Genomic DNA, 21,318 nt, shown 5'->3' with positions numbered 1-21,318 from the left:
TACTGGTCTAGGGAGTCAATTCCTCTGAGGGACTTTGTCTCCACGTTGAGCACAGGTAGCTATTACTGACTTTGAGAAACACCACCTTGGAAAGCTGGACTACTGTGAGGCTGAGCAAGGACTTTGATCTCAGCCTGTCAAATAGCGTTCATCTTTCTTATTATGAAACCTGAGCATATTACTTATTTTCCCATTTTATAGTTATGCAACATTTTCTTAAGACCATTATTCAAATCTTTCTCTGAATTGTGAATTAAAAGGTAATGCAAAGGTAAGATCCATTTCACAATTCCCAGTGAACGGGAAGATTTCTGGACATGAAAGGAACTGGCCTCACATTTTTGGCTAGAGGCTCCTGAAACCAGATGGTATACATTTTGTACCTAAGCTTATTCAGCGTTTACTGCTGGCTGCTATATTAGTCCTGGCAGCTGCTTGGAAACCTCCTATCCCCCTGAAAATTAACACCTGGTTTCAGAAATACTGAAGTACAAGTGATGGAAAAACTATCTAGCTTCATAAGAGGAAAAATCATGCATTATTAAATGGTCTGGAAATTTGTTAGCCCAGAAGAAACTCCTCTTCTAGAAGAAGAAAAAAGCAAATCTATTGAAAAAAGTAGCCTTGTCTCAAACATGAAATTCTAAAAAAAATAATAGTAATAATTTCTCTGTAAACACATGCAGATAAATAAATATAATTATGCAAGTTTGAAGTGTTTGGAAGCTAAACGTGAACTTGAACAGTGTTTTCAGACTTGGGCATCTATCTCCGCAGACCTTAAGAACCTTGATGTTTTCAGTCCTGAGAACACTTACATCACCCGTTTGTTATTAAATATTGTCTGCAGATGTTCCAATTTATGGTGACAAGTTTTACACTTTGGTCTTTATGTCTTAGAACCAGTTACCTTATCTCCAAAGCGAGGATTGTGATTTCTGTATCAACTTTACTGTAGTTTAGTCACATGGAGATACTCATTTTTAAGGGTCTATTAAGTGCTAAGTATTGGCTAAAGCCGTCAATGTATGTGTGAGGGGAAAAAGGACTAGATTTTTTTTTTAAAGGGTTGAAGCACCTTCGAGTTTGCTTATCTTAAAAGGTATTAAGAACCATTCTGGTTTTGTTTTTTTCTTTTTAATATAAACTTAGATAAGAACTAATCCCTCTCAATGGGGTGTTGCCCAAGATATATACTCCAGCATTTTCTCAGCTAGAAAGTTACAATATCACAGTGTCTCTCTCTCAAAAACACATACCCAAGAACATATATATGCTACCCAAGAACATATATATGCTAAGTTTCAGATAAGGTCTCATCCCTGGACACTCATCCTTCTTGTTCCATATCACCTTGTCTTCCACTGCAAGTTATTCAGCATCAGTGTAAAAAGACATCTACATGGAGGCACTTTTTTTCTTAATGCTTGGCCAACATTAAGGCACAATTTTTCATGACCATATCTTTCATTGCTGTAAAAAATCCAGTGGATCAGTGTGGCTGATTTCTTTTGTGGAGGAAAACACGTGCTATTGCATATGCATTGTGCCAGGGCATATGCCCTGGCTTACTTACCAGCCATATGAAAAAGAACACTCTTGACGTTCTCTTATCACCAAACAGGGTCTTAACAGCTGTGCTTATTACTCTGGGGTCCCCACACTGCTTATTCTGAAGGTGTGGGCAGGTGTCAGGAGGTGACTTAAATACACAGAACTTCACACAATTTGATTTTGAACTAATCACCTATGTTTGACTGCTAAAGTATGGCATTAAGTTAAAACTTTAGAGAGCTTAAACTCCACCACTAAATGTATATATACTTATATATATATATATATATATTTAGTTTGCAAGATTTAATGTGGTCAAAATCATGTTTAAAACACTTTTGTGCTACACATCAAGCATTTAGATAACCTGGGAGGGAGAAAAACATGCTTTTTCTCAGTAGCTGCAATTGCTCTTCATTCTGTGCAATATGTCTGTGCTTTGATACAGGGGTTGGTGTTTGGCTCTGTGTCTGCTCGCAGAAGACATACACATTCCTGAGTTGCATTCATGCACGTTGTTTTACAGAAATGTAGTTGGGCTGTACATGAAAGCAATAGAGAAGGTGGAGAGTGGTACAGTTTTGTAGCACACATTTACAGCAGTGCCTTTCCGGCACTCTCGTCCTTGCACTCCACTGAACTATGTTTTCAATTTTGACTTTGACATGTGAATGAGTACTTGTGCTCAGTCCATGCTTTTCTTGCCAAACTTTTTACTGATCTTTGGAGTAAGCGGACAACTACTCATGCAATTACTACGGAGAGGTCCTTTTTTTAACATTTTTGTTGTGTTTCATTTGACAGTCAATGAGAGGAGATAACCTGTAAAAGACAAGCTGTACTTATTTCACATATCACACAATATAGATATTGATTTACGATGTGGCTGAGGTTGCAACTGATCCTACAGAATTCAGAAAACATTCTGATTCTTTTGTGGATGGTAGCTTTAATTTGAGTAACAGGAAGGACTGGTTATATTTAAAACATGAATTTTATTAACAAGAAATGCAAAATAAGAATGCATATCAAACTTATAATGCCTCACTAACTTCTGAGCATGTTGTTGTATAGAACTGTATCATCTGAAAAAAAACGTCTCTTAAAACACCAGATTAGACATCATGTATTCATGCACAGTACTTGTGGTACTAGTGCATGTACTTGGTACCACTGATTTATGATATGGCAGAATAAAGTTAATGCTGTACAAAATTGCATTAATCATTAATTGCTACATATAGCAATTCATTTCCCCTCTGTGTTCAGTCATATTTTTTTTATGTATAATACAGCATACTCACGTAGCAGACTTATCAGAGAAATGTTAGAACTGGAATTCTGGAATCAAATCTTCCCAAAGAGAGAACTTCTAAACCTAGTCTTGTACTTGTATGATTGAACCCAGTCTTGTACTTCTTATGGACCCAGGAAACAGAAGTACTTGTTTAATTGCTAAATTCAGGTTTATATATGGATGGAACAGCATCTCCAAAGGAAGAGACTCAAAATGAAAGCTCTGGACCAAGGCACTGCTTCTACAGTAGTTCAGGACTTTTGCATGTATAGCAATATAAATACATACACCTCATTCTCCCATGAATTTATGAAGCTGATGCTGTAGGTCAGTGACTAGGGTAGTCCCCAAGCACAGGGGAGATCCATCTGCTGGACCCTGGTCCTGGCACATTGGAGCATGAAATAAGCCCCAGAAACAATCCCAACATGGACCAGCCTCTTTGCTGTGTTGGACTGACGAGCCTGTTTATTTTCGACTTGCAACTTCTTGTTTAGTACTTGCAGCCCCACTGGCAAATGCACTGCTTCCATGCAATTGTAACTGCATTACTGCACAGCTACAGGTGCAGTGTGCAAAACTGGGGAAGGTATAGGCACAAACACCAGCATACAACAGCAGCAACTATTCTGCTTTGCAGTATGAGACTAGCAGGCACAGCTCTGGCCCAAGGCAACAAGCACTCTGCAAGTCCAGACGCTGGTACATGGCAGGGTTTGTTCCCGGTAGTCAGGATTGACCAGATCACCTTTTTTCTTTTTTGGGGGGAGGAGAGAGTTTAGCCATAGGTACTTGCTCTCAGACCTATGACTAACCCTAACGTTACATTTGTTAGTACAGATCTTGCCTATGAGATCAAAAAGGGGAGTCTCACCCTGAAAGAACAAGAAGGCTCTGCTGTTTGGGTCTACTAAAGGCAGCTGACTCGTAATACAGAACAGATGCAAAGAGAAAGTAATAGTTATTTCAAATTTTCCTCTGTGCTGACAATCGTAAAGAAAAGCACTAAGGAGTTGAGCTGTACATCAACATACTAATGTCTGTGGCTTCTTTTTATAAACAGGTATTTCAGGACCGTATTTCAGGACCATATTTCAGGAGTCTTGTAGCTAAGGGCAAAAGGAGATTTGTCATCCACACACAGAATTCACACTTGTAAGAACTGTGGCAGAATGCAATTATTAAATTTATTTTGGAAAGAAAAATCAATTTACTTCTTTGTTTAAGAAAAAAAAAAGGAAAATCGTAAGAGGCAAGATTAATGAAGATGCAATCCTGGTAATTACAGAAATTAGTGAGAGTTCTGAGTTCACTAGGCACCCAAATTGGATTAATCTGCTCAAAATATAATGTTACACTGAAACATCTAACGTCTAAGCATTTATGAACATGTGTTCTATGGTATAATTTTGTTTAATCTTCAGAGGCCTCTCAGAGGCCTCTAAATTTAATCTTAGGCAAACTGGCAAAGTTTTGCCTGACTAAAGAATGTCAAATAAAGCCCTAAAAAGGGATTGCTCGGATCAGAATTACTTGATGTCTCCAGCTGCTTTGTTGTGCACTGGTATTGTAAAGATGCCATAAATTCAGCTTAATTGGAGAGCTAAGCTAGGTTTACAGCTGTTTTGCTTACTTGAAGCAGTGCAAAACAGCTGAACATACCAACGAGTATGGACCTTCAACTGTATGACATTTACATTAGAAAACCTCCAAAACAACAGCACCTAGTCACAGCTTCCCATATTCTTGTACTATCTTATTTTTTTTCTCTTTCTCCCGATGGTTCTCTTCCTGGACACTTTTCGCAATGCAGCAGAGACACTGACCTAGCGATATCACCACGTCATCAGAAAAAAGTGGGAAGAATTCCAGAGAGATACAAACACATCTTTCAAAACAGCAAGTATGTTTAAAACAGACTGAAGAACACGATGAGAGAAAAAAAAATCCGGATGTTAAATATACCATATTGTTACTCCTGTCTCAAAGCAGGACAGTATTCAATATCAATGTATTAGCACTAAAAAAACCTGGAATAGCACACACCCGCCACCATTTTAGGCAGAGCTGCCTCCGAGCAGCATTTTTATGTTTACCACTGCATTGCTTAGTGGCAGCATTCAGGAACTGGTTTGTACAGGGGTAAAATCGGGATGGTAAATAATAGCAGTCTGACGCTACCTACGTCCTCCACAGGATCTAAGGGAACTATTCCATGGTACATCTAGGAGCTGGTGCTTCACTGGTGGTATCAAGGAGCCAGAGCCACACCCAAGTGAATGGACTTGTTTAAGAAACATCACAGCAACCTTATTCACTATGAAAAACATCACTGTATTTTGCAAAATCAAGCATAACATTTTCTAGCATTTATGCTAGGCAGTCTAAATACAAAACCCCTATTTGCAATACCTCGGATAAAGGTGAGAGTTACACCTTAGAGCTGACTTGCATTCTAAGTGTCAGCTAACTTTATAATACACTCTTTCAAAAAATCTTGCGCTTGTGTTATGATTCACTGTGTTTTTATTGGGTAAGTTTTGTTATAATTGATCTGTGATGATGCAAGAGTTGTGAATTTCAAATAGAATTTTTTCTTGGCTTTGTGGTAGTTAAGTTATTCTATGTATACTCAAGGTAGACAGCCTCATTGTTTCTAGAAAAATAGTATGTCACTTCCATTTGTTAAACCCGTTCTAATAGCTACTGTGCTTCAATGTACATTTCTGTTGTAACAACATGCTTACACAGCAGTTGGGGTAAATGAAGAAAAATCGATATGGCTTCTCTTTTCCGCAGACAACAATGGTTATTCTTACGTTAAGGCTCCAATGCAGTTTCTTACAGCAGGGAGCAGTATCTTGCCTCTGTGCAAGGCAGCAGCTACAGCTGCTATCTTTTAGTTTTATTAACCTGAAGCGTTACGCCCTCACTGTTTTTCTTTGTGTCAAGCACTGTTTGAAGAAAGTAGGCTTGTTCTGTAGGAAAAGAAAAAGATCGTATCAGCAGTTGTTTATTTACAAAATTGTGGTCAAAGTTACATTTATTTAAGCAATACTTACTGGTGTTGTTTTACATTCATGAAGTTTATACAATAGCTTTCACTCTGAAAACTACCACTTCCAATCAAATTTGAATCTGCAAATGTTATCGTACTTGCAAGGTAAAATGATTTTAAGCTAATAACAGAATTTTTATCTCAATCGATACTTAGCCCCTTTCTATACACTATACAGCAGGCTATTTGGAAAAAACAACAACAACAAAACAAAAAACAACCAACCAAAAAAATGAACAAAACAAAAAATAACAAAAAAAAATAGCTGAAAGAAAAATGGTTTAATAATTCCTATACTACCATGCTCTCTGATGAAGTATTTTCCCTTCGTTTATGCTTATATAGCAGCAGAATTTTTTTAAACTGTAAATTTTTCATTTAGATCCTTTACAAAAGAACTGATTCTCAATCCTAATCTGGAATAGTTCCAGTGTGTGTGTGTGTGTGTGTTATATTTTTCAATTCCTGCTGTTGTTTAGAAGTGTGTTTGCAAATTTGAAAAGGGCATGGCATATAGTCACATTCAGGAAAATTTCTGTGCACTCAAAATGAATGCAAGTGTAACAAAGGAAACTAAGCAGTAGTTCTCTTGTTCTCCAGGGTGTTTATTTTTTAGTATTACAAAACTGACATTAAAATTTTCAATTCCTTTTTTTCCCAGGAAAAAAATACTTGAATTATATCCATCTCACTCTTGATAGCTCATATTTGATCATTAATTTATTAACATAATTTTGAAGTCGAATAATTTTATGTCTGCTTACTAAAGAAGTTGGATCATTGACTGAGGATCCTTTTGTGCTAAACTGTTTTGTGTAAATTATACTGCTTATTCTCAGGTGACTGTACGTTTGTTTTAGCATTCAATAAAAGCCTCTTCATTTCTGAAAATCTGCCTGAAAAAATACATTCAGATTACAATTTACTCTGAAGTATTTATATTTTATTTGAAACGTTCTTTTTTAAACTCCCTTATTGGCAACGATGAAAAAGATATAAATAACTGAAAAATATTTATTTTTCCCTCCCCTGTCTCACTGACTGCATAGTACATGAGTATTTTGTGCTCTGAAGGCCACTCCTATTGTATCATAAAGTTATTCCATGCACCTGGAAGTCAATACGCAAATTCTTGCTTCACTACTGCTGCTATTCTTTCTTCTACCAAGTCTGTATGTAATTATAACATTATGGCTTAGCTTCTGGCACACAAAGCAGGATTTAAGTTATTAGAAATCAACTGACCTCATCTGAAATCTAACCTATCTCTCACTTTTGTGTTGTACTCTTGTTTTGTGTTTGTACTCTTTGTATTTGTTTGCTGTAATCCATCATCAGGGGTATTGCAGCAAATTATATGCCAGGCACACATCCCACTGGTTATCACCTACTGTTTACCGATTAAAAATATATATATATTTAACTGTATTTATACTTGTGGCCTGAGATATACTTTGTGATTAGGTGCTAAGTGGTTTTAATGTTAGTAAACATGCATGTATGTCCTGTTGTGTCATGGCATTCACAAGACACATGCAGTACCAAGCAAGAAATGGGCACCTGTCATTAAAGTAGCCTCGTCACCTGTTCCAGCATTACTTTAGGATTGAGGGGCTGAGGATGAGTGGCAATTAGGAACTCCAGCAGAGAGCTAATTTTTTGGGGCAGGGATTGATATCTCAAATTGGGATGACCCATTTTCCTCTGCGGTCAAAGCCAGAAAAGAGATGGAAAGATGCATAGCTAAGCAGGCCTTTCTGTATCATATCATTCTGCATTTGAGATGGTACATAACCTGAAGGAAATCAACAAAGAGGTAGGAAAAAGCTGTTGTATATCAAACTTTTCTGACTGAAAATAAATAAAAAGAAAGCCAAAGAAAAACATGGTCCCTGTAGGAAGGTGAATGTTAACACATCCTCTAGTGAGGCTAAAAGATGTTGTTACACTTCATATGAAAAACAAAAGTGAAGAAAAAACTCAGGTCTTTTCATGGTCAACACCTGTCATCTACCCTTCCTGATAAAGGTAATTGAAACGTTGGTAGTTGAATGATATTAATCTTTGAGTTCTATATTGATGGTCATTACTATTAATGATGTTAATTAGACGTGCCTTCAGTAAAGATATGAGGGTACGTCATTAAGTTTTGCACTCTCCTTCTCTGTTTATAATACATGTGCATAAAATATCTTTTTTGGAAGGCAGATAACAAGTATTTTTCAGAGTTTTGTTTAGTTTGTGAAAGTTTCTCAGAGAAGGTGGTCTTTTTCTTGGTAAGTCTGGACTAGCTGATCAGAATAGGGGTGCCTGAAGACCCTTCTGGCTTGTATGTAGCCCTGGAAAGCACGACATCTGAAGATGATAACACTCCTCCTTCTGGAATTTGGTGGAGGACGGATGACTGGCGTGAAGTAGGTGGGTCTGCCTGAGTAGATATGAGAGTGAAACGTAAATAATCTTAAAATTTTTAAAAGTCACAACAGAAGTTACAAAAACACAATCAAAGTGGCTATCTAGAGATTATTTTTGGTGTTTGCTTTTTTTACTCAATTTCAAAAAAATCATTTTTTTTTTCTAATTCCATTAGAAAAATCTAAAGGTGAGTGGCTACTGAGTGACTACTTTTTTTCTTTTTTTTTGTTTTTTTTTTAGTGAACACAGTCCCTAGTGACAACAGGCTGATGGACAGTCTCTCGCCTGTGTAGAAGTCAACTGACTTTAGGCAAGCTCTACGCAGTGTTAGGAGATCCGATATACAGAATGTCCTGGAAAACTGAAGCTTAAATTGTATACCCTAAAATAAGCAAATAGTGTGAATCTCAAATATATATTATGGCATTGTGCCTTTTGATTTTTCACTATTTAACATTGTGCCTGAAAACAAATAGAAATAGGGCTAAATAAAAAGTAATTTTTAAAAATAAATTATGCTAGAGCTGTTTTTCTCTTTGAGCTGCTAGTATTTACCACTGCAATCCAATTACTGCCACATTACAAATAGTGACAGCCAGAAGAAAAAAGCTGCTTGTCAAAACTGCCATTTCCATCCTTCTTTCTCAAGCAGGAGATCTGCTTAAGTTCCATGGAGGATAAGAAAACATACAATTTGCTCCTTTGTATTTTCTCTTTTTCTGTTTCTCTACAGAAGGGTTCAACCACACCTGAATTATCCTGCATTCAAAAGAAAGAATATACAGGTGTAACAGGAGAGTAGATCTGTGTACCTCCAACCACTATGATCAAGCCTATCAACTACATTATAGAAGAGTTTACTTTTGCTGAATTGTTGTTCTGGTTTTGGACAGATCTTTTCATCACTGAAGACAGCATCAAAAGATTTTAGGCTCTGACATTCATATCCAGGATATGTTTTTAAAGTCTTTCATCAGCCACTGAAACTGGATTAGCACCAGAAAGTATTTAACAGCCAGTATCTGGCTAGAGGAGAAACCGAGGGACCTTTGGCTTAGCAAGAATCTATAAAATGTGACTTAATTTCAAGATATCACACAATTAAAATGGAGCTCTTCAGCATTCTTTGGGACAAAAATAATGAATTAATGAAGAGCTGATGAAGAGTCTGACTGAAGATAATGTGAATCCAGAAACAAAATAATTAAGGTAATAGTTATAAAGGACAGGTTGGTAGAACCACTTTAACAAGCTGAGATGGGTTTATAAGAGCTTCACGACAGAAGGGAAACACTGCTCTCCAGTTTAATTTTACCCATTCCTTTAATACCTTCTAAACTGAAGCAAGTGTAATATTCAGAAGTTAATTTTTAAATTCATCTGTTTCTTTACAGAGACAGAGAATAAAATGTTTACTGGTTTGCAGTTCAGTAGTGATGGTCCCCAGTCAGGCCTCTTCTTAGTCACTGAAATGTATTGAGCTGTTTTCAAGAAATGCACATAATCTGGAAGCAAAAGTGACAAAACTATGTTACTGAAATTGCCTTGATTCAAACACTGCAAAGGCTGTTTGTTTTCTTGAAGAAGTCACACCTGGATGGTGGAATTTTAACTGCTGAATTTTCCTAATCTCATCATCAGTATCAGATGGTGCATTTAGTTATAAAATACAGCTCAGTATTCCTGGAAAACTGGGAAGATACAGTGCTGCAGCTGAAGCCCTGAAACATGTCCAGCTCATGAAATGAACTAGTGTGTTTAAAAGTTGCAATTGTTTAAAAAGCAAAATCCTTAAAATTCTTGAAATATTACTTGAAAATAATGTAGCTGCATGTAGTAAATGGATGCAAAACTGCTACATTTTTGAACTAGCAAAGCATGAAAATATGCCATTTCTGTACAGAATCGCCTTTTACTAAAAGGCTGCAAGAGCATGGCAAAATTAACAATTTTCAAAATTTCAAGAATTTATTTAAAATATATTTGGAATGATTGTTTTAGCCATTTACATTGTACTTCATAACAGCATTAAATCAGAACATTACAGATCCTATCAGATAAAAAAAGGAAAACAGTTATGCCCAAAATCGGAACATAATGTGAGTTTACAGTTATTTTATGACTCACTGTAATGTTATTATTAATCCATATGTTAAGACAAATCAAATAATTTGAACATTAGTGATTTTTATGGAATTTAATTTGTAAAATCATTTTTGTCCATTGCAATACATAATGTCCAGCACTATAATTTTTTCTTGTACTACAATTTTCCTATTAAACTATTCAAAAATCATATTTACAGAACTATTTACCAATAAAGAGAATATATTAAAAATATATATTGAGGGAGGAATTTTAGCAGTCGAAGCTTATGTTCTTTCAGAACATAAGCAGATCAGAACCTATAATTTAGTATTTTTACATTGGACCTCTTTGTTCTCAATTGCAGTAATTAATGTCATAAGCTTTTCAAAACGTAAGAAAGAAAATCTGGAATGTCAATAGATTTGAGACTGCATTTTAAAACATTGTTTTATATAGCTAAAACCAAAGAATAGCCCATTAGAAATATAAAACTATCAGAACCACGGAAGTCTAATAGTATTAGACTTAATAATAGATTTTATTATTCAATCACAATTGTTCATATAGCTAACATATGACTGGAGATATTGTTACGAGTCTTGATTCTCGGCATCTGTCGTGTTATGCAGGTCACTTCAGAGTTGCAAACTTATGTGATGTATGCTTTAGACTTACGGTGGAGTTGTTTTGCATCTCATACAGTTTGAAAAATGATTGTCCATACCAGTTTCCTACAGACTATACGAGATTGCAAGGCCCAATTCTCAGCTTAAGAAAGGTCCGGTGAACTACTGATTTATCCCAGCTGTAGATTTGAATCTGTTGACATGCTGAATTATTGTCGATCCCAATGCAAGCTCCTATGTGTAGACTGTACGTCTTACAGAATACGAGCCTATGTAGCTCCTGAGTCATATGTATTTAGTTAACTGACAAAACAAATGTTTACTTTTGTCAGTGTTGCTGAGCCAGTAACTGTGATTATTATTAAACTGCAGAAAAAAAAAAAGCTGTTTTAGTGTGCTTATTCATTTACAGAAAAAAAAAAAAAAGACCCTGATTTTAGGATCTGCACTGTTGTTGATGGTTAATGACAAGTGACAGTCAAAGCTGAAAGAACAAAGCATGATTTTCAGACACCCAACAGAGTATGATGAACGGGCAAATCTTAAATTCTCTCCTGCTGTCAGATACCATACTTCTATTTGGACCACATTTGTGTGTATTGCAAAATTAACTAAAATACCAAATCCTACAGATCTAATAACATACTTTAATAAAACCAGCTTGTATCTGGGTACTGACAATTGTGAGCATATTAAAATAAAGGCGATATATTTATCCTACTGACTTAACGTTCAAACTTGCAAACATCCCATAGGCCAAGGAAAACAAAAAACTAATAAATATGCTGAAAAACTCCATACCTCGGTATGAAATCCTGACCCTTTCTCCAACTTAAGTACACAGAGTCCAACCAGACCGAGAATGCCAAGCTAGAGGGGCCCCTCTGTGGGGGAACCTGTCCTTCAGTCAGCAGCACCCGCCGGCCGAGAGCCGCGCGGGGACGGGTGCTGGGGAAGGGGTGACACTTGGAAGTGGTGGCTGCCGTGAGAATGGGGAGTGTTTGTGCCTACGGTTATAAAGTCGCTTCCCTCAGCTTGTGCAGCGTTTTATCTGGGTGTACGTGACTGCCACTCCAGGCTCGCTTTAGCGGGGGTTTATGATGGGAATCCGGCTGCCGGCCCTGCAGCCCGCGCCGGGTGTCGCATCGCCCAGCGGGGCGACGCGAGGCACCGCGGGAGGGAACGTGCGTGCCCCACAGCTCCCTCCTCCGCTGCGGCCACTAAATCCTGTCACGCTCGTGAGAGGGCTGCTGAAAACTCACGGGTCTGGCCCCGAGGCGGCTGCTGCCGGTGGCGTGCCGCCTGCGTTTCGGGCACCCTCTGGGTTGGGAGGCGGGGGGGGGGGGGGGGTGGGGGTGAAACCGGCCGCCATGGCAACGCGCGAGCGCCGGTTTAACGGCGGCGGAGGGGGGGGGCGGTGCTGCGCCGGGCCGGGCCGCTGGGAAGTGCGTCACGGCGGGCGCGCGCCTGCGCCGGGGCGGCGGATTCGAAGCGGTGCGGGGCTGTGGCGGGCGGGATGAGGCGCGGCGCGCCCCGCGGCACCCTGCGCGGCGTCCTGAGGAGACACAAGCCCCAGCTGCGCCTGGCCGCCAGCGGGGACCTGCTGGTGAGGGCGGCGCCGGGGCGCTGGTAACGGCAGGGGGAGGGGGCGGCCGGTCTCCCGTAGGGTCCTTGGTCGTGGGTGAGAAGGGCCTGCCGTGAAGGCGCGGGGTGGCGGAGCCTTACGGCAACACCGGGGGCAGCCAGGTGGGCTCGTCCTGACCCGCGGCGAGGGGGTTGGTCACGGAAAGGGGGTTGCGAGGCTCAAAAGAGACCCGACTGCGCCAAGGGAGCCTGGCCTGCAGAGGGGGGGGGGGAGAAGTATCTGCACGTAATTTTTTAATTTTTTTTTTTTTGAGTGACTTAATTGGCTTAACTGGTGTGACTGTAACGTGGTCTCGTTTTCCAAAGCATGCGATTCTCAGGGCAATAATGCATGTCGTATATTTGTGTGACTTGAAGGTAGGTATCTAGATCTGCAAGGCTAAATAAAGGTGGTAATTACATGACAGTGCGTACATTTGAATGCAAATGGTACGTGTTTTTCTAATTTGTCTAATGAAAACAAGGATCTCTTCCTCCACTTTTGCTATCTGTGGAGTATTTTATGGACTAAGGACTTGTCCACTCTCTACTCATGCTGAGACCCACTCAAAGCTTAATCAGTGGGATGCAGTAGAAACTAATCAAACTTGCACAGTCATTAATATTTTTTTTGTAGTTAGTAACACTTGGTGTGTGTTTCCATGGTCATATCAACTTGGTTTCCAGGAAGCATGGCTGTCTGAAAAAGGGTAAGTGGGATGTAACCCCCAAACCTTGGCCATCGGTTCCTGTCTCTGCCTCATCCTGGCACTAGTGTTTTGTGGCCTGCAAAGGCCATCAGCAAATTGAATTGATTGAAACTAATAAGCAACGTCAATCTGGTCTGGCCTAAAACATGGCTACAGAAGTACTCATTCCAATACAAAAGATGAAATCAGAACAAATTTTAATAGTGTGGTGGAAGCTTAGAGTATCTCTTCTGGTGATGTAAAATTAAATGGCCTTTAAACGTTAGGAGGCTTGGTTTCTTTTTGTTTTACCTTTTTCTGAACAGGAGTGTTCAGGGGTGCTGATTGTGCAAGATCTTCAACCAGGCATATGGCTAGCAGCACTTTCATTCTCTGTTTCTATGAATAAATAAACAAAACTCCATCTGTGTTGATCTTTTTTTGGGGGAAAAATAAGTTCAGCTGATGTAGTTAAAGCAACAAGTTATGAGAGTTTTTTCCAGCCTTTCTCCAGCAAAGCTTTAGTTTCTCCTACACATTCCCTACAAATTTTGTAAGAGTGATTCATCTGCATACTTTGGAAATCTATATACTAGTTCTTTTAACAAGACTAAACCATATACGTTTTGAACAAGCTGTTTGTCTTCTGCGGGGAAATGAGAGAGTCAGCTATTTCATTTTCAGGGGTATTTTCCTGAATGATCCAGGCTTTGTTTGAATGCACTGTGGTACTAAGTCCAGCAAGGAGGTGGTGTACCTGCCTGTTTTGTGACATAATCTGGTTATTTACTTTTTTCTTGACTCTTCAGTAAGCCGATGTCATCTTCAGTGATTGTTCCTAACAAGTTTGAAAGATCAGTCATAAGAATACAAACATTTTTGTTAAATATCTGAATTGAATCTCTTCTTTCCCCTTTCAGGTTCTCCTCCTCAAGTCTCTTTCTACACTTTGAAGCTTTGCTAGGACCTATTTTCTAAGTGTTAACATCCTTCTCTGTACACAGTATAGCTTAGAAATTTCTCAAGAAGCTGTTTTATAGAAGGAATATGACAATATTTTTAAGTGAAGAGAGAGGAATAGCGCAGAGGTTTGTCCAATGTGGGTAGAAATCAGTAATTTACCTTCTTGAAAATAGGTAAAGGATTTTAGTGATGAGATTGAGAGGTAAGAGCTGTGCAAACTGTGTTCTAGCTTGGAATTATAGAAGGAAAGCACTTGGCTGCTTTTTTATGCTAGAAGTGCAGGTTTGTATTTATATTGCAGAACAGGCTTGAAGTATGAATGAGCACTTTTGTTTTTGTTATGGGCATAGAATCTAGTGAGTAGACATAGATATCTAATTTAAGGCAAGTTATTTATCTAATAAATTGCTAATGTGGCAGGAAAACAAAATGAGGGAGCTTGCCACTATTGTTCATGAGTCCTGCCCAACAGGTGTGTGGAAGTTGACCTGCAAGCAGTGTTACATGTTTTTCTTAAATTCTTAAAACTTTCCAACCTTTCTGTTTTGGGAAATAAATATACTGTTGTGTAAGATTTTTTTTTATGGGTATTTCAAAACTTTTGAAGTTTTATGCTGAGGGACAATAATCTAACGTAGTGAAGCAATGGCTTTAAACAGGTGTGGCATCACTTAGGTACTTGTCAGTAGCTGTTGCATTGATGGTATTCTGGTATTATGCTTTTCATTAGCCTTTCTCTATTTCCTTAAACAGAGACCATATAAACTTGAACAATCTAGAATATTTATTAACGTGTGCTCTGCTGTAGAATGCTCTGACTTTACTCATCTGTTTCTTTTAAGTTGATAGGAGTTTGGGGAAGCTTCTCAACACAGAGTAATTCCCTTTGAAAGCAGGAAAACATAGGTGCAATGAGTCTAAGAGGATGCATTTTTTCAAAGGCAGTTTTAAAGTGAACAGTTTTGCATTTAGGTGCCTCAGCAAGGGGGCATGAAACTATGGCAAGTTTTTGTTCCCCCTTGTTCTCCTCCTCCAGGTTGTTCCCAGAAATCTAACCTTCATGTTGATAAGTCTAATAATGGCAAGTATAGTGTTTAACACTATCTCAGTGCCACAACAGATTCTCTTCAGAGGTAACTTCCTCATGCAGAAATTAATAGGTTAAAACTTGGTTTGATATTTTGCTAAGTAAATCTGCAGGAGCATCTGCTTTTTCTGTAGTAGGTGCTTCCAAATACAAAAATATAGATGTATGTGTTGCACAGTGACATTCCTTTAGTTCAGCAGTTTTAGAAGGAATTGAGTTTTGTCATATGAACGCTAAAATGCCTGCAGATTGCTTCTGCTGCGAGCACCCTGCCAGGCTGTTTCCCATAAATTCTAAATTGTAACTTTCCTTGTTAGCTGATCTACAGTCTAGAAAGATATGATGGCAAAACAACTATATCACCTAATTGATGTAAATAAAATTTTCGTGTTTCAATAATATTCTTGAGCTCTTGATTGAAGAAGTATTTAATATGCTTCATGTAGCAAAGTTAATATTGTTTGAAGGCTTAATTTACAAAATGTGCAGTTTCCAATTTTCAGGTTGAACTGTTAAAATAGTTGACATAATGACTCTATAACACTAGGGATTAGGTTCGTTACTACACCGGGGTGTTTTTGATGGCAATTTTTTAGTACAAGCTGTAGCAGTATTTTGGCTGTTGAAATTCTTGCCACTGCTGTATTGAACAGAGCAGGATCTTGTATTGAACCAACGTACTGACCTACCAGTACCTTTCATGTTGGAAGGTTAAGTAAGTGATGAGCTGGGAAAAAAAAGAAAGGAAGCTCCTGACAGTGGAGAGTTTCTTCTGCTAGAGAAATTAATGTCAATGCTCCTTTGCTCTGGAAAAGGGCAGGAGTCCTTGAACTTGTCTATGGCCCATTTGGTGATAAGGCAGGGATGAATTTGCTGTTCGTTAACAGTCTGACTCTTTTAGTCACTGAAAGCTGATTGTATCTACTAGTAAGCAAAAGGATTCTCATTCTCTGCTTGATACTTTTGTTTAGCAGGCTTTTTTTTCTTTTGTAATAAAACGTAAATAAAGTTTTATTTCTGTTAGATGTCTGTATGATCACTTCTACGGCACTTTTACAATTTAAGTATAATAAACTTAAACTGTATTTACAAGAGTTTTGCAGTACGGAATATCATGGGCATCTATTAGGGTTTGACCCAAGTGATACCCTGTCTTCCTAAGAACACCCTTCAGGAATTTCGAAGCAGTCTAATATGGGAATCCTCTGTCTCAAACAATGGATCTCTAACAAAACAAACAGTGCATGAGCAGTCTGAATTCTCCCTGATTTTATTTTTCTTCTTTTAAAGATACATTTGAACTTCTTAATGTTTCTCCATCGGCTAGCAGAAGAAGCCAGGACAAATGCTTTTGAGAACAAAAGTAAAACAATTAAACCTGAGCATACTGTAGCTGCAGCAAAGGTAATAAAGCATTTTTAGTATTTTTCTCTTCTGTTCAATGCAAACTATACTATGAGAGCATATACAAAAGTTTTCTGTGATACTGTTAATGTTTTCACTTACAATCAAAAACTTGCAAAAATGTTACCAAGGCATCAAATTAATTTTCTTTGCCCTGTTAAATATAGTCCTATTTTTACTTGGCTATTCCATGTTTAAATTCGTAGTTCAATATGTGGGTTTGTCTATGCAGTAGTCTACCAACACACATCCATGGGCTGAAAACTGTGGCTGTGACTAGCATGGCACTGGCAATGAGTAAATAAGTACTCTGTGTTATAGGACTGTGTGGTCCTATAGCTCCCTGCTGCTTTGGTGAGCGTGTCCGATTTGAATGGGTAGTAGGAGTTTACATCTGCCTACGAACACTTGTGACTAGCAAAACTAAAATTTGTTTTGCCATTCAGTGTCATGGCTTCGGGATGGGGAAGAGAAGTCTGGACTCTGGCAGGCAGGGAATAGGAGCAAGTTCCAAAGTTGGAGGATTCTTACCTCAGATGATATCCTATCAAGGAAGCAGGCTATCTTAACTGCAGTAACATAAAAGAAGCTTTATGGAGCAAGTGAGGAATAGTTCATATATCATATTTGCACCTTCAGTTCTTACCTTAGTCTGAAAGCAGTCATAAGCAGATTCTTGCAGCTCATTTCACTTGGTGGGATATGACAGCTTTACCTCTGTTTCATGAAGGAACTTGATCTCTCTAATGTGCCTGCTTATCTGTTCAACCACCTACTACTGCTGTGTAAATTGGAAGAGTAAAATGCAGTGGTATCTGATATTTTGGTCCTGTGGCTTCTGTTTATCTTCAGTCTTTTTTTCCTCTGGCAAAATGTTTAGTTTGATAGTTTCTATTACTATAGTAACAGAAATATATACAGGATGTGTAGGGTAGCCAAGTTAATGTTACAGTTGGAATCTTATGCATTTGTAATTTCTTTTTAACTGTAATCTTAACGTTATTTGAACATTTTTGTGCTCCATTTATTTTTTCTTAAGATGAGAAGAAAGGAAAAACTGCCTTTATTTTAATAATGTTAACACTTAAATAGTCCCACTTGAGCTTTGAATTTCATTTTTCAACTTAAACTCCAAACCAAAAAATGTCCTTCCAGGGGTCTGGGCACTCTTGATATATAAAGAAGCAAGGCATTGCAAACAAAAACTTGAGCATAGTAGCTGTGTAATTGCAAGTCTTAGTTATTTCTTTTTGTCTACGTCTAATGGGATAAGAGCTTCAAGGAATCTGCTGAGGGCCTGAGAGCGCTGTTGCCACTTCCTGACAGTCAATTTAAAAAAAAATAAAAATTATTTTACCAAGTTCTTGGTTTATGAGTGTTCTTTTAATGTTTTCTGATATGGCATATTTCTGTATGCCTTTACTTTATTCCTGTCCTTTTCCTTTGACTGCTACCGTTGGTCACTCTACTGTTTGAAACAGATTGTCTGGCACAATGAGCAAATGGTCTGAGTATCCTAGTGTTTTGGAACTTTGTAGTGCTGCCTGGATTGTAATATCTAACATACAGTATATAAGCAGTGATAAATATACTTTTTTTTTTTTCAGGTTATTTTGAAGAGAAGCAGAGGCTAGAAAACAGAGCAATGGAATTTCAAAGCATGTTTCTCTGTGTTTTCTTACTGACTTTTGAGATCCTGTGAGTCAGCTTTGCGCTTCTGGAAGTACTTAGCTTTGCTGATGTCTTGTCTCCTGACTCTGAATATCTTGCTGCTTCTTTAAAAAAAAAAAAAAATAATAATAATAATTATATGCACACACAATGTAATGCGTTCACACACTTTATGCATAATTTTAAAATAACACCTATAAGTGATAGTAAATCGTCATTTAAGACTTTTTTTTGTAGCTTATTTCCTCCATAATAATGGAAGAATGCCTGTACCATACTCACTCTTCAAGTACAGTGTGTAACTTTTAATCAGAAGTGTAAAACGTTGTAATGAGAGCAGTAATAAAAATGCAGGTTTCACTAATTCCATTATAGGTTATGCAATTCAGAGCAGATTTTACTAGCTAAACAAAATCTTGGCTTTCAAAATAACTGCTGTAGAAGCTAGTAAAGTACCTTGGCTTTGTTTTATTTATAAATGTCTTAATATTTTTAAATAACTTTGAATCGTAGGCTAATGCAGGAAGAATACATTTTGTGTTTAGAAATTGTGCTTTGAAATGTTAAAGCTGGTCTATTTTTTGATGTGCTACGTGAGACAAGTTGGTCTCTGATTCAGTTGCCGTGGACAGATGCAGGTTGGGGGGGGGGTAAGGGGAATATCAGGCACAGCCGATGTTTTTGAAGTTAGACCCTGTAAAACAGTGAAGATAAGTTGACGTGAATGCTGAACTACTACCTTCCCACTTTTAAATGTCATCCTAACTTGTCAGAAGTCTGGAAATGTGCATTATATAAAAATATATTTTTAAATTAAAATCCATATGCTATTCTTGATTTGATATTTTAAAACAGTTTTTGAACACTTTGCTTAGTTAATCTTTTTATAAAGATAGTTGAATCTTGCTGTTAAAGCTGATAATACTCTTTTGTAGGTAATATGCACAGTGAGCTATTCTCCAAATAAAGATTTTTTTGCAATGTTATGCATTGAGTAGTTTGTTTTATGCATTACAGAGTATATTCTAGAAACCTAGCAAAAAATGTATTTCATAAGTTTTTTTTGTTACAAATTCTTTAGACTACAATGCCAGAACTTCGAATTTTGTATCACGTCCATGCCCTTCTTAAAATCCTGTACAACCCAAGAAAAGTCCTTTTACGGTATGCAGAAAGGAAGGATGTGTATTCTGCGTTACTTAACTCATACGGCGTAGTTCAGTCTGCTGCTTATGAAGGTTGACGATTCCTTTTTCTGCTTTTTCTTCTCTTACTCCCTTGGAATCCACAAAGAAAGCTGAAAACATACACGTATAGAGGATATTTGGATTTAATGATCTGAAGTACGTTCTCAGGAATGAGAGATCTGATTAAGTATTTATATTTTACTTTTTAATTACTCTCCGCAACTTAATTTTTTTGAAACACTAGATTTTCTTAGAACTGTTTTCAGTTATTTTTTTCCCTGAAGTATTTTCTTACAACAGTCTTATATAACCACATACCTTTCCTCATTGGACAGATGTCTGAGTGCTGTCTTGCTTCTTTTGGAACTTGTTTTGATTTGACTTTAACTTCTTTTTTGATTTGCATAGGAAAAAGATCCACTCGGGCTTAGTCTAATGTTCTTATTCTCAAGTAGTAGATGGATGATTAGCTGCCACCGGAAAAGGGAGACAAGGCCTAAAACTAGCCATCCATGTGTGTTTTTATAAATATTTTAGGGTTTTTTTTGGTCTCTGTTCATGGCTATGATTCTTTTTGTTGTGAGAGGGATGCTTTTCTACAAGCCCTGAGAAGTTTGGGTCAAAACTAGATTGGTAGTACTCGGAAGCAGGCAGGTATTCAGTAGACGTATACCTCAGCAGGTATTCATGTTTCTCTCTTAAATTCTCACTGAAAATTAAGGTGGTTGATGTAGTGTATGTTTCTGACTGCCTAACCAGAAGGCTATTATGTCTTCCTAGTAGGTTCTTCCTGAATATTCCCTAGAAGGCTAATCGTATTCGTATTTGGCAGCATTTCTGTACACCTTCATGTGTATCCTTCATTTTAGAATAAAGTCTCCTTACAGCAGTGTTGTCTGAATACCCCAGACACTTCCAATTACTATAACCTTGGGGGCTATAGTTAGGTAATATATCTTTTGGGTCAGCGAATCTCAGGTGGCTAATTACGAAGCATTAAAACGTAGTTTTAGAAAGTGTCTTTTTCAACTGGATTTGTGGTAGAAGGTCTAATGACATTGGGCTCTGCATGTACTTATTGCGTTCCCGTGGGGTTTCTCTGCCTTCGGGAGGAAAAAGCGAAGAGCTATGTTGACATATTATTAGGGTTTCTTCTACTCAATGGTTTTCAGGAGTGATGAAATTTCCTTGAGAAATTCAGTGTTTGAGACTTCACTATTGAATTTTCTTTGGTTTCAAAGGTAGGATTCAAGGTATTTTGGGAAGGAGAGAAATAACAGACACTCAGTACAACTGTGAGTCATTTCCTCAGGAAAGCAGGGTAGAAGAGCTTAAAGTTAAGCAGGTAGTTTTCTCATTCTTTTTCTCTTTACAGCTTTCCCAGCGTTCTTCAATTTCACACCGTTACTACAACAGTTGACATAAGAGGGAGAAGATAAAATGAAGCAAGGGACAAATCTGGCAGAAGTTCTGGTGGCCTGTGTTTTGTACTTCATGTTACAAACTAGCTAACATAGCCCCCTTAGCCAGTGGGCTTATTCGCAAGTGAATAAGGCAGTACCACAGTATGTAAGTCCCCTGATTATTAGGTTTAAAACTACAGAATATAAAAGTGTGAGTATCATGAATGGTATATCAGCAAAGGTTAGATCTGTA

The 21,318-nt window shown here is 37.9% G+C and overlaps 1 protein-coding gene and 1 long non-coding RNA gene across 2 annotated transcripts; one reads left to right on the top strand and one right to left on the bottom strand.

The window, feature by feature from the left end:
- Positions 1-5,824: 5,824 nt before the first annotated feature.
- LOC308192846 lies at positions 5,825-12,419 on the bottom strand. Its single transcript, XR_013949150.1, has 3 exons — positions 11,840-12,419; positions 9,655-9,829; positions 5,825-8,337 (listed from the first exon to the last, which is right to left on the bottom strand). It is a non-coding gene; the product is annotated as an uncharacterized lncRNA (long non-coding RNA).
- A 56-nt stretch (positions 12,420-12,475) lies between these two features.
- On the top strand, positions 12,476-19,461 carry CENPW (centromere protein W). Its single transcript, XM_080586847.1, has 3 exons — positions 12,476-12,644; positions 16,691-16,804; positions 18,412-19,461. Exons 1-3 carry the CDS (start codon positions 12,555-12,557, stop codon positions 18,436-18,438), a joined length of 231 nt encoding a protein of 76 aa, XP_080442973.1. The 5' UTR covers positions 12,476-12,554; the 3' UTR covers positions 18,439-19,461.
- The last annotated feature ends 1,857 nt before the right edge of the window (positions 19,462-21,318 follow it).

This window comes from Anser brachyrhynchus (assembly GCF_964034855.1).
Source record: "Anser brachyrhynchus genome assembly, chromosome: 3".
Classification (NCBI taxonomy): Eukaryota; Metazoa; Chordata; class Aves; order Anseriformes; family Anatidae; genus Anser; species Anser brachyrhynchus.
This window is presented reverse-complemented; position numbering and strand designations above follow the sequence as displayed.